The following is a 13913-nucleotide window of genomic DNA, read 5'->3' as shown; positions in this document are numbered from 1 at the left end:
TGGGATATTTTTAACTTGACAAATTCTTTTAGCTGCTTTAAGTAGTAAGCTGATTAAGAATCTGATTCCATTAATGTAAACAAGCTTCTGGAAATGAATTTATTATAGGTGTATATACCTTCCTTTGGTCTCCACTCAGGGTTAAAGCATTCATTCCAATAATTCTACTTTCCTTCCAGTCATATTTATTGTACCTTCACCAATGCGTGAAAGAGCTGGATTAAATTCAGTGTCATTAAAAGCCTGAGGTCTATTTACATGCAATTAAAAAGTTTTTCCATTTTACTTTTGAAGATGCAGCATCTCACTTATGTTTTCTATTAATAAAGAACACAATGAAAGCTTGATTTGATTTTGATTGATTTTAACAAATTGAGTATATATACTTTACTATTTAATATGACCAGTTTGGGGACTATGGCTAGAGTGAGAACACAATCTATGATTATGTTTCATATAAATACGCTCAATTTTACACCTTTTTCCAAAGACCAAAGCACAGGACTCCTGACCATTACTCTGCCTCAGCGATGTTCAGAGACACGTGTTGACTCCTGCAGCACTGTAGCAACCTTTGGAAGTTGCCCAGTAATGGGGCTTTTTACAGCATAACCTGGCTTTATCATAATTGTGATCATAACACAGAAGTCTGTCTCCTCTATGGGAAGGCTGTGTTTGAAAAACACACAGTTGTGAGAGGCTAATGAGTATAAAATCAGACATTGGATTAAATGCTAACTGTACATTTCTGACACTTTATCAAGAAGTGATTGCTTATAACGAGTGCAAATGATAATTATTTTTCTAAGATCATTCACATTTGGAACTGTGTCATCAACATGCTTCCATGTTGTTTACTGCTGTATTAAACTGATTCTCAGTGTTTTGAATAAATCTGCTTTGTTTTTCTGGAAAGCACACTCACTCTTTTTCAGACTCGAGCTACTCGCCTCTTAAACTCACTGCACCTGCAGATTTCAAGGAGAAGGCGCCTTAAGATAAACATGCAGTATGCTTAAATTTCAAGACCTCAATAGTTTCCACAGAAATTCCAGGGTTGCGCATGAAAAGATATGGACTCAACAGCTGCATTAGGTAAGTTGCATTAGAACAGGGAGACAAACAACAAGTGACCTTGACACGCTGCGAGTTATGGCATTGATGATTTGTCAATACCAGCCCCTAAAGTTATTAATTTACAGAGTGGTCTTTCCCAAATCAATGTAAAACCAACAACAGGGAGTGCACTTACGGACTGAGTGCAGGACACTTACGGCGTGTACCTGCATGCCAATTTTTAAAGAGTTATAAAACTCCTCTGGCATACCAAGAGAGAATTAACACTTTTCCTTCTTTGGACAAACAGAAGGAAAAGGTATGCAGAAGTAATACATATAGATAATGCAAATTGTATTGACAAAGAACACTAATACTGCATTAAATTGGTTTGTTTGTAAAAGGAGAAAACAGGTGGTGTTTGGAAAAAAAAATAATCGAGGAATGCCTATTAAAATATCTCTGTATTATTCTGTGAGTAAAACTTGTTAAAAATCCACACATGAAAGTCCTTTTCAAAGTCTCTTTTATAAAGGCTGGGCCAACAAATTAAGATTTACAGGAAAAATCTTCCACACATTTTTATACTAATAAATTTTTAGAAAACGCTACGAACAGACTCAAATCCTCTTTTCTAAGCCTGTAAAGAGGATGTCAGAAAAAAGCCCGACAAACCCAGATAAGAAACTGCAGAAAAATAAAGGCTAAGGTAAAAGTCAAAACCACTTTCCACACCCATTATTATCTTAAGAGTGCTTTAGATTTGAAGGCCAGATGTTAAATAAACTAAATTGCACACATGATTTTCCATGCTCATGGAAAACACGAAGGCTGAAGGTAGTTCTGAGATTATTTGTACGCAAGATTCAATCATGTAATTTTGTTTAAAAAAAAAAAATCAGTAAGATTCGTGAAGACAGTTAAAAATAACTTCATTTGAGCATTCTACAGCTTCTTCCAAACATTTTTTCTTCACATCCTTTAAGGAAGACAACCATAATTGCTCTTTTAGCAAAGCATATGTTTGCTGGTCTCCCAGCTGTCTTATTTTGTGTTATCCTGTAATTTCACACACAGAGATTTCAGGGAAATTAATTTGACTTTTACTGATAATAGCTAAAACAAATTTTAAATAAAAAGTACAGATATATTATTTACTTGTAATGGGTATTAAATTTTAATGTCTTTATTGCATAAAGAGATTTTTTTAGAACTTAAATTTTATGTTATTTACAAGAAAATATACAATGCAAGGTTAAAACGTCACATGTCCATTACAGTAGTTCACAGCAGATGTTTCTACTGGGTGTCCAGCAAGTTCCTGCATTCACATCCAGCACGACACGGAGCTAGCTTCCTTTGGACCCTGTCAAACAGTAATGGAGAGAAAAACAGACTTAAGTATGAAAATGTGTATTTACATATAAATGACTGAACTGCGCTGCAATGATTAATGGCATTTGGAAACACCCACTAGAAACCAGAGTTAGGAGAAAGGAAGGCTACTCCTTCCAGGTTTTTAATATTATTTCTCAAAATAGGTATTTTCTTCTTTCTCTGGAAGTTCTCACCTCCCCCATTCCTAACTGCTAAATATAATTTTCTTAACACAGCAGTTTTCTGCTCTGGAAATGGCACTGGCATGTTATTTTTTTCAACTAGATTTCTTTTCTTCCTCTGCTAGGAATGCTGCCCGTCTTGGCTGTCTCTTTTCCTTCTGTCGTGTCCAACAGACTCCCAAGGACTGGCGGTACACTGTGTCAAAGGCAAAACCTCATACATTAGGTGTTTTTAAGCTCTCATCCTTAGAACTTGTTCACTTATGCATGCTGCCATTACACACAGTGTATCTGAAGAAATCCAGTATACATCTGCATTGGTATGTGTAGCAGGATATACCTTCGAGATATCAGATCTTAAGAGCAGAAAGCAAACTGACATCTCCACTAACTTTTGAAGATCTTCCCATTTCTCCCATTGCTGTTCCCTCTGCCGAAAGAGCAGTGCTCAAAAGAAAATTTCCAGGATGCTCAGTTTTCCCTTTAAATGCTGACTGACCTAAAATATTTTTCTTGTAACTACAAACACGCTTCGGTATCAAGCAACTCAAAAAGGACCAGTCTGTGTTCAACAGAGAGAACAGTCACTGGAGTGATTCCCCTCCTGCAATATAACTGATAACTAAGTAAGAAGCAGTCATTACTTTTACACTTGCCCATTACAGTTGTTTGGAGGAGACAGCTCTTTTCCCAAATGGCTTCACAGTCAGTTTGCAGTGATTTGGGGGAATTGTTTTTTTCATTTATTTAGGGCTGCAGATGAAAACCACTAGCCTCTGCCCATACCCTCTCCACCTTGCATTTCTCTTCTCATAGTGATCCCTTCACTAGGACCAAAGGTAGCATTAGCAGTCCCTCCTGAGCAGGTGGTTTTCTGAAACACTACAGAGCAGTCAGGCAGTTATCACAGTTAGACAGAACAAAAGGATGGATTAAGAAGTTGTAAAGCCGTCATCTTCATTTAATTTAAATAATCTTGATTTGTTTTCACCCCATTAAATATACACAGTTTTGGAATCACAGCATGGTTGAGGTTGGAAGGTGTCGCTGGAGGTCACCTGGTCCAAACCTCAAGCAGGGCCACCTAGACCTGGCTGCCCAGGACCACGCCCACATGGCATCTCAATATCTCAGTATATTCACCTTCTTTGCAGCAAGGGCACATTACTGGCTCATGGTCAAGGTGGTGCCCACCAGGACTCCCAGGTCCTGTTCTACCAAGCTGCTTTCCAGCTGGGCAGCCCTCTGCATATACTGGTGCCCAGAGTTGTTCCTTCCCAGGAGCAGGACTTTGTCAAATTTTATGAAGTTCCTGTCAGCTCATTTCTCCAGCCTGTTGAGGTCCCTCTGGATGGCAGCATAATCCTCTGGTGTATCTTGCAGTTTTGTGTCAGCAGCAGCCTTGCGCTCTGCCCCATCATCCAGATCATTAATGAAGACGTTAAACAGGATTGGACCCAGAATTGACCCCCAGCATACCTCCCTAGTTACTGGCCTCCAACTAGACTTCATTCCACTGATCACCACCCTCTGGGCCTGACCAGTGCTTTAAAGACTATTTGAATGCTTAACACACAAAGCCTTTTTTTTTTTCTCAGCATCAACCAAAGAAAGACCGATGTTCCTATATATGTGTTACTACTGCTGAGATACAAAAACAGCGCAGCGGAGTAAAACAGCAGGGCTAAGTCAGGTTGTCTTTGCAGCACACAAGTCTCCAGGCTACTTCCTTATTCCCTTGGTTGGCTGGGTCTTTTGTTTGTTTTTAACTTGTTTGAACACTGCCGTGAGGAGGTCAGCTACAGAGCTGGTGCACAGAGTAGGTTAGACTTGCTATGCTGGTCTTATTTCAGTGAAAACAACGGAAGGTGCCCTAGCTTGTTCTGACATCTACCATTTCTGTTTATCACACGAAACAAATCACTGCTGGCACTTCACGGTTCTCAGACACAGGGCTCATGCAACGAGTGAGGTGGGGTTTTGTTTGTTTGGGGTTTTTTTTTGGTGGTGGTGGTGGTTTTGGGTTTTGGTTTTTTTTATATCCAGTTAACTAGCTAATATCTCCTCCTTTCCATGAAGGCCAAACTCTAAAATTACTACGTAAAACTGTGCAGGTTTTATATACATAAATACAAATATCAGATGCATCACAAACCTAACGATATGCATTTATACAGCATTTTGTGTTGTGCGAATTCTTTATTTGGATAGTTGGGAGTTAACATCCAAGAGACCAAACTAGAGGTAAGAAATCTTACTGCCAAATATCCTGAAGATCAATGTTGAATCTCAACCTGAGCTCTGCATGCAGAATTCACTTCCTAAATCAGGAAATGCATAAACTAGAGTGGAGACAAGCAATCAAAAAGAAAGGCACAGAGGTCCTGACCGCTGATTGCTCTGTCCAGTTCTACTGAAAGGCAGCCCAGACTTGCTGTATGCTACACAAATGGGCGTAAACTAATTTGGAAAGAGCTAATTAACAAAAATGTAAATAATCCACATGTCGATGATTTCAACACATTAGTAAAATACAGATTTTCCCCAAAATTTCAAATGAGTATTACAAGGGAACAACAGCAAAAATGCACCAATGACCAGACTCAGCAGCAGCTTCAGAAATTCTGCAGCTCCCGAACAGAGTTAGCACATACCTTACTCAGCTCTGGAAAGAGTTCTTGAATCCCAATGTCCAGCAGAACGTAAGTTAACTAAAAGAAAATACAGAAAACTAAGAACACTCCAAGGCAACACTAATTTTAATTTTAATGCTGAATTAGAGCTCACTCCTCTGCTATAGCCATACATTCACTTCAGGAAATCCTGTGCCAAAAAGCAAGTTTCTCACGTGTTGCAGGTTACCTGTTTGTTGAGCACTGGTTGCTGCATTCCGTCGAACAGAAGCCTGATGCCTTCGTATTTAGCCTCTTCCCCAATGCACTTGCCTATTAAATCTAGACCAGATACCAACAACAAATACACAAGTCATTACAAAGCATTGCAAAATAGCTGCACAATACAGTTACAGAACTCTAGTAATTAAAAAAAAAAGTTTAAGTTAAAGAAAGTTCATATTTTATCCAGCTGAAGTGGTAAATGGAAAACAAACACTCCTTTGGTTCCTCCTTTTTACCTCCCTTTCCTTCAGGGCTGCACACCTAATTAATTACTACACTTTTTATAATATCAATGTATTGTCCTAATGCATTGTTTGATAAACCACAAGCTGAAATGTTCTAATTACTTTCTAAATAACCTAGTAAATGGGCCCCTCTTCCCTAGTTTATACAGTGTAAGGAGAGCTCAGATTTACCTTCTGGCTTCATGGTGTGCCTTTTTTAACCTAGATTTCATCCAAATAAAATACAAACCATAGGAGCATTCTAAAGATGAAGAAATTAAAGCATTAAGTGCATTTTTAAAGCCCTTTATTTCCATTGTGTCTTTATTAATCACTATGCTACAGCCTTAGTCAGCAACACTTAAGGGACAATACTGAGCTCCTGGGTTGTCACACCTAGAATTGTAGCCAACTCAAATCTCAGCAGTGTTAGGTATTATTTGATTTGAAAAGCTAACCTGACTGTATTTGGGTTATGTATCTGCTGGAACAATTAACCATTCTTTATAATTAGAGTCATGTAATACAGAACCTGGAATGTATCTCATCATTTCTTCAAAAGTCTGCTTTGCTCGCTTCTGTTTGTCCTGCAGAGAACGAGGTTCGGTATTCTCACAGAACACGGCATCTGCAGTGAAGAGACATTGGGAAAAGAAGTCTTTAGGCAGCTATGCATCACTGACATATAAAACGTGTCTGAGATTATGGCTTCGAAGTTGAGCTGCTTTTCTGTATCATCTTGACCGGAAGGGAATTGTAGCCTTGCCAAATAACAGTCTTTTGCTTACATTAGCCTGATTGAATCCAGGCTACCTCATCTGTGTGGAGGACAACACTCTTTTGCCAATTTGTTTCCATTCTTTTCAAATTTTTAAGCATTATCTTCTGGGTTTGGATCAATACTACTTTAGGTTAGTTATGATGTCCTTCCTTACAATTCCCCTTATACTTTCAAAACCATAAGCAATATTTATACCTTGCACTAAAACACTATCTGGAACCATCAAAAACTTCAGATTTACCTATGAATGAGAAAAAAAAGAATTGCTGCTCATCAGCACTGTTTTGGTTTTAGGCTCTGAAAGATTTGCTCCTTTCCATTTTTGTCTTTCATAAACTTTCTTTTTGGCTTGATAAGAACAAAGCTGTCTTGATTCAGCAGGTTACAGCGTTGGTGGATAAGGGAAGAGCAACTGACATCATCTACCTGGACTTGTGCAAAGCATTTGACACTGTCCTGCAAGACATCCTTGTCGCTAAATTGGAGAGACATGGATTTGACGGATAGACCACTCAGTGGATAAGGAATTGGCTGGATAGTCACAGTCAAAGAGTTGTGGTCAACAGGTTGATGTTTGCCGATGACACCAAGCTGTGTTATGCGGTTGACACACTGGAGGGAAGGGATGCCACCCAGAGGGACCTTGACAGACTGGAGAGGTGGGCCTGGGCTGGGCGGAGAATGGATTGAGAGCAGCCCTGAGAAGAAGGACTTGGAGGTGCTGGTTGATGAGAAGCTCAACATGAGCTGGCAATGTGCGCTTGCAGCCCAGAAAGCGAACCGTATCCTGGGCTGCATCGAAAGAAGTGTGGCCAGCAGGTCAGGGAGGTGATTCTGCTCCTCTGCTCTCATGAGACCCCACCTGCAGTACTGCATTCAGCTCTGGAGTCCCCAACATAGAAGGACATGGACCTGTTGGAGCAGGTCCAGAGGAGGGCCAGGGATGATCAAAGGTCTGGAGCACCTCTCCTATGGAGACAGGCTGAGAGAGTTGGGGCTGTTCAGCCTGGAGAAGAGAAGATTCCAGGCAGATCTTCTAGCAGCCTTCCAGTACCCAAAGGAGGCCTAGAAGAAAGCTGGGGAGGGACTTTTTATAAGGGCATGTAGTGATAGGACAAGGGGCAATGGATTTAAACTGAAAGAGGGTAGATTTAGACTGGATATAAGAAAGGAATTCTTCACTCCGAGGGTGGTGAGGCGCTGGAAGAGGTTGCCGAGAGAAGTTGTGGCTGCCCCATCCCTAGAAGTGTTCAAGGCCACGCTGGGTGAGGCTTTGAGCAACCTGATCTAATGGAAGGTGTCCCTGCCCACAGCAAGGGGGTTGGAACTAGATGATCTTCAAGGTCCCTTCCAACCTAACCATTCTATGATTCCAGAGCTTTGGCCAGATGTGTTGTTTAGATCAGACTGTAGTCAGATAATACTTATCTACTGTTGTGAGGTCATTTTTTAATTATTCTTTTTTAACCTCACTCCCCTTCCCTTATTTGAAGGTCAAGAACACTCAAGCCTCTCAAAAGCCCACCACAACAAAGGGAACAAAAAAAAATGACAATAAAGGACTGTGATGTAGCACACAAGTAACAAGTAGTTTAAAGATTGCATGAAATATTCACGCTTTGATATACTAAACCACCTTTATTTTGTTTTTCTTGTTCTTGCACACCTTAGAAAATTACTGTTCATAACAGTTTTTTCTGTAATCATCATTGACAGACAACGTGGCTGACTCAGCATCTTTCCGCAATGAGCTTTTCATAGGCCCACTTGATTTTTAAAACTCCATTAGCTTTAGTCAACTGTTGCGAAGTTTAATACTTGGAAACTTAACAGAATGGATTTCAAATATCAAACTGAAGCAGTATTTTCACATCAAAGATGTAACTTTTACTAACCTCTCAGCAGTGTTATCAGAGAAACCAACCGGTGCTCCTGAAAGAGCTGTTCTAACTTAAAATGCAAATAATAGTCTGTGTACAGTTCCAATGTATTTTTGAAGAGAATTCTTCCTCCCATCAAGAGATGATGCAGCCAGTCAGGAATGTGGAAAACTACTCTACCTGCAAAGTTACAGTAACACACGTTTATAAGGCTCTCCTAATACCAATGATAAAGGAATCACTTACTCAAAAGGAAAAAAACACAAACAAAAAACCAGGCAAATAATATTTTAGTTTTGTTAGTGCAACACCAAAAAGATCAGTATTCCCCAGATTGCTTATCAAATACTTTGTTTAGGTGCTTTTATTAATTAGTTCCCAGAGTGCTCAAGCAGCATAGGCACATCTGAGAAAAGGGAAGGGATCTACTCCCATAAGCTCCTACTCTGAGATGCAGAAAGAGACATAACAAAATAACTGAGCAATAATGAATGATAAAATATGACATTTTAGCACAGCAATAAAGTCTTTTAAAGAATGACTGTGTTCCTAAGTTGTATATTGTTAAGCTTGCAAGTGCTGAATTATATATGAGTACTACAACAGAATTTTATTTCTTACCAAAGCACCTGAACTTCATATTTGTCAAGAAGTGTAGGAATAATTAAGAGAAATCACTTCTTACCAACATACATTAAGTAGTCATAGACTCCTTCTACCGTCATCATTTCCATGAAGTAGTTCTGATTTTGTCGTCTTTCTGTATTCTCAGACCGGTTTGCATTATTCTTGAATAAATCATTGAAAAGCTAAAAATAGAAACATAAGGCTGAAAACATGGCATTCAAAGGCCAAAGGATAGTCATCACTTCTTAGTTGTTTTTTTTGCCTTTTTTTTTTTTTTTATTAGAAGTAGCTTTTTTTCCAGAGCTTTCAAAGAAGTAATGAGTTCTTTCCAAAAAAAGCATGTTGCATGTTGCCAAGATACCTGACAATCAAAATACCTGGATTCAGAACAAATTGGCAGGGTGCCCAGGACATTAATTCACGAGCCCTTTTGCTCCTCATATCTTCATGTATCTAGACTTTTATCAGAGGCTTTGATTCCTTTGATGCACCCCATTCTGTCATTGAGGGGCACAAAGGATATGGAGTTTGCCAGCCTTAAATCACAGGGGAACTCTACAACATCCGAGTGTTCCTCACATTTCCTGTTGGCTTCAATTTTGAAATAAATACAATGATTTGTGGATGCCCCATCCCTGGAAGTGTTCAAGGCCAGGTTGGATGAGGCTTCGAGCAACCTGACGTAGGTGTCCCTGCCCATGGCAGGGAGGCTGGAACTAGATGATCTTTAAGGTCCCTTCCAACCCTAACCATTCTATGATTCTATGAACACAGCCAACTTTTTACACAAAGAAAGCCCATTTTCCCCTGCCAGCTTGATTATTTATAGCAAAAACTTCATGAATCTTTGTAAAAGTTACCAAGGTTTGGGTTTCCTTCCATTCATCCCATTTCTCACTTTTTTCCTTTGTCCTTCTGTTTTCCCATGTTCACCCCTCACCACCACGATCCCTCCATTTCCTCACCTTTGGTTCTTCCCCAAAGATATCGTTATACTACTTGTAAAATCCCAAGATGCTCTTCCCTGCATCCCATAAGGAGTCCCATACCACCTAGGCAGTACTTCTTGCACCCCCCTCGCCCAAGTCTGTGGGCTCCAGCAGCTGGAAAGGAGTTCTCTGAATCCTGAGGGTCTCCACACCTACCAATACCCAGCAAACACCATTAACAGTTTATTTTAAGTTATCTTATCGCTGAAACTGTTGATCCAAAGATAAAAAAGAATGTATATGAAATACTCTGTTATGAAAAGAAAGTTCAAAAGTTTATGCCAAGCTTCTAAAAAAAAAATATATCCCAGAACTAGAGGCAAATGCAGTGTAACTATAAGTGCTGCCTAGGATGAGGTGATTGCTACTGACACAGATTTTTCTGTATCACTCCCAAATTAAAAATAGTTCCAAGGAACAGGAAGTAATTTGCTTATATGTGGTTTGCTTTCTGTAGAGCAATTCTCCCTGAAATAAATAAGGCCACAAAACATCCAAATGACCACAGGCTCTGAATCATGCAAGTCTCTAAACAGAATGCTCTGCGCTCTTAGGAAAAATTACACCAGGAAATCTGGCAGGGCTCAGGTTTTGACCTGAACTTCTTTAGGCCCTCTCTCTTGTTAAGTGCTGAACTGCTGGCACTATCTTCACAAAGTTCACTCAAACTAAACAACACCAAGATATTACATAAACTACATGAGAGAGCAAATATGGTTAATGCACCGGTGGATGACTGGTATCCAGGAAAGTCACAATCCTAAAAAGAACACATAATTATTCACGCCTACTGTATGAAAGCATCCCTGGTATGTTGTTTAAAAAACCCGGTATAAACTGAAGTCTACATCCTTCTCAATACTGAAACCAGGACACTGAGAAAATCTTAGTTGAATTGTTGTAACTTAAACAAGAGCCTCATTTATTTTTTTAGCTACATATGCCCCACGAGCTGACAGAGGCGATACGTACTGAGCCAACTCAAAGCAGCCCGTTGTGCAACGTAGATATAGGCTCAGAGGAGTGTGTACGGGCCAAACTAAATCATTGACAACAGTTCAGTAGGTGATCTATAAAAAAATAAAACGTGAAGGCCATCTTAGGGCAAAGCTTTTTGACTTCCAAAAGTTGTTTCAACTGTCACCCCAAACCAGAGGCAGTATCTTTTGAATGCTGCATGTACATCTACTCATGGATAATCTGTCTCACACCTTAAATATAATGGTTCCTTGATCATTGTCAAGCTTTGAAAGCTTAAGACTCTTGCACATGGCATTTCAGAAAGCAACACCAGATCAATGCATGCCAAAATTACTGAGCCAACGAGCAGTTTTTATAAAGTATACACTTTGCACTATTCCAGTACAAGTGTGCATTTCACAAGTCATTAGAGATGCGTGTCTGAAGGATGCAGCAGCCATAACACAAAGTGGCATCACCTCTCTACTTAAATGCTTTGCACTTTCTGGGATTTTGGCTCAGAGGAGAGCCAAGTGAAAAACATACAACTGGCTATCTAATACAAAGGTTGAGATTACGTCCCTGCCCATGGCAGAGGGGCTGGAACTAGATGATCTTTAAGGTCACTTCCAACCCGAACCACTCCAGGACTATATCCACAATTCAGATAAGCATGGGATTTTGCCTTTAAATGTTTCTGTATATGTTAATATTTGAGACGTGATATAATGCTCACTGTTGTAATTAGACTAAAAAAAGACAAGCAAGACAAACGGCAATGCTATCATTATTCATATTGAAGATTAAACAGTAACTGTGATTATAACCATGAAACATTCTTAAAAGGCTTTCAATTAAGAAATTTCATGTATTGGTACTGGTTAATAAGGAAAGCCAAGCTCTTGAAGCAAGTGAAAGCAAAAGGCCTGCATTAAGAAAAAGACCAAAGTAATCCCTTCTACAATAGGCTATCTATTGTACCTCGGTGGGAAAAGCTAGCAAAGTAAGTATGAATGTTTGCATAAAGTGCCTAGCAGAAAAAAGAAAATTACTCAACGGTTAGTGAGTGCATATGCAAATATACGCCCATACATTCCAGCATACGTGTGAAGCGTATAAAAGCAATACCATGATTATGAACAATATCCACAGCCGCAGGCATGAACCTCTGCACCGTTTTTCCTGCTCATTTGCAAAGTGCAGGTGACTATGCTGAAATGGTAAGAAGAATGAATTCACATAGTGCCTGAACCACATCGGTTAGTGTACTGAAAGCAATCGTGTCTTCCTCCAAGTAACTATACATAAACATACATTATGCTGTCGGTGTTCCAAAAGCAGTTGTTACTGCTGTGGGCAGGTCATCGCAAGCCAGCAGAATGATGCCTTTGCAGGCATATTTTGCAAAGTCTGCATCAGCTGAGACGCCCTGACCTATTCTAGCAAGTCTGACAAAGCACTTTCAGAAGATGATCAAGCTGCTTGCAGACCTTCAGAACAGAAACATAGCTGCAAAAGCCAGAAATCCTGTTGGTGCCCCTAGGAAGCGGGAGCAGGGGTTTTTGTTCATTTGTTCGTTTTAATCAGGGCGGTTGGTAATCTAGCAGGATCTGCTACAGGATAAAACCCAATTGCTACTGGCTGTACTAAGGTTAACTACCCGCATTCACTATGCATTTGTAACTAGAAGTCTTTCCACTCATATTTAAAACATACAAACATATACATGCAGCACATCTTTTGGAGAAGTAGGCACATTTCTGATTGAACTCAAGCTTTCACCTGCCCTGACAGATTTTCAGGCATTTCTTCCTCAGCCTGTTAATGACAAGGTAGCGTGGGTGCACCCTATTCACAGCAACGGAGTTGGCAGCACAAGCACTGGGGAATGTGGACTGTGCTCTCAGCAGATTCCAACACGTTGATACCAGAATAAACTGATCTGCGTCAGACAAGGTAGATGGGAACACTGTGGTAATACAAGCATCAGCTGGTAATCGACTCTAGCATTTACCAAAAAATTCTGTGTTGAAGAACTTTCTTGCTATGAGATAACATGCTCTTCTCACAGATGGGTACTCAAAGTGCCAGCCTTCCGTCTCTTCAGCTGCCTGCCACATCTCCTCACTGACTCTGTCCAGGTAGCTCACACAATCCTGGTACAGACATTTAGCATTCGCCTCTGTAACCCAGAGGTGCCAGGCTACTGCACAGCACTTATTGTCTTCATAAAGATGTTATGTGGCACAACAGAAGTGAAACTGTGGAACTGAACAACTGAAGACTACGTCATGTGTATTTGGGGGGTAAGGAGCAATGTTACCTCAGTCTACTTTTGGACTGAAAGCCCTTGGGCCTGCATTCCTAGACAGCATTTTCCAGCTTAGTTTCATCTGAAATAAATTCTGTTAATAAGTTCTAAGACGGGTCCCTAGGACAAGAGAAAATGTTGTAAGCAGAGATGATCAGAAGATTTGCTTTCAAAAAGCATCACTGAAAACTGTCTTCCAAAGAAGGCACAAGGACGTCAACACATCATCAAGAGGGATGAATTTCACAACGTGAACAGGAAGACTCAGCAGAGTCCATAACACAGCACAACCTGGGTTATCAGATCTCCAATAATTACAGTTACCATGTGGGTAAGCGTGTGCGTACTGGCTAAACCGATAGATGGGAAATTGGAGAGAAAGCGGTCAGCACATGAATTCTTTATGCATACATGCCTCTGCTGGTCAAAATGGGTAGTATAATTTGAGCACAGATACCGAGCCTCTGATGGTAGAACTGTGCCGCAGCATCCCCCAAGGCAAAGTGTCTTGAGTGCTCATCATTAAATAATAATCATAGCTCTGCAGGAGATATACTCAAGTCTGAAACTTTCCATCCATTTACAGCAAACAGCTTCCCAAAACAAAACAGATTTCTGTTGGGAAAGAA

General features: G+C 40.1%; 1 protein-coding gene across 9 annotated transcripts in view; it reads right to left on the bottom strand.

Annotated features, from left to right (window-relative positions):
* Positions 1 to 1940: 1940 nt before the first annotated feature.
* Positions 1941 to 13913, bottom strand: part of SNX14 (sorting nexin 14) — a 67795-nt gene continuing 55822 nt past the window's right edge. For 4 of the 9 annotated variants that reach the window (XM_086631314.1, XM_086631315.1, XM_086631321.1 and 1 more), the window contains 6 exons: positions 9083 to 9206; positions 8413 to 8577; positions 6269 to 6364; positions 5478 to 5569; positions 5270 to 5326; positions 1941 to 2422 (listed from right to left, as the gene is read on the bottom strand). In XM_086631314.1, the coding sequence (XP_086487440.1) occupies positions 2384 to 2422; positions 5270 to 5326; positions 5478 to 5569; positions 6269 to 6364; positions 8413 to 8577; positions 9083 to 9206 (573 nt within the window). In that variant the 3' untranslated portion in view covers positions 1941 to 2383. Of the gene's footprint in view, positions 2423 to 5046; positions 5050 to 5269; positions 5327 to 5477; positions 5570 to 6268; positions 6365 to 8412; positions 8578 to 9082; positions 9207 to 12101; positions 12186 to 13913 lie in introns of those variants that run through there. The other 5 variants (XM_086631318.1, XM_086631316.1, XM_086631317.1 and 2 more) reach the window with 3 other exon arrangements.

This window comes from Tauraco erythrolophus, chromosome 2 (genome assembly GCF_009769465.1).
Source record: "Tauraco erythrolophus isolate bTauEry1 chromosome 2, bTauEry1.pri, whole genome shotgun sequence".
Classification (NCBI taxonomy): domain Eukaryota; kingdom Metazoa; phylum Chordata; class Aves; order Musophagiformes; family Musophagidae; genus Tauraco; species Tauraco erythrolophus.
Note: the sequence above shows the minus strand (reverse complement) of the source record. Positions and strands in the feature narration are given on the sequence as shown.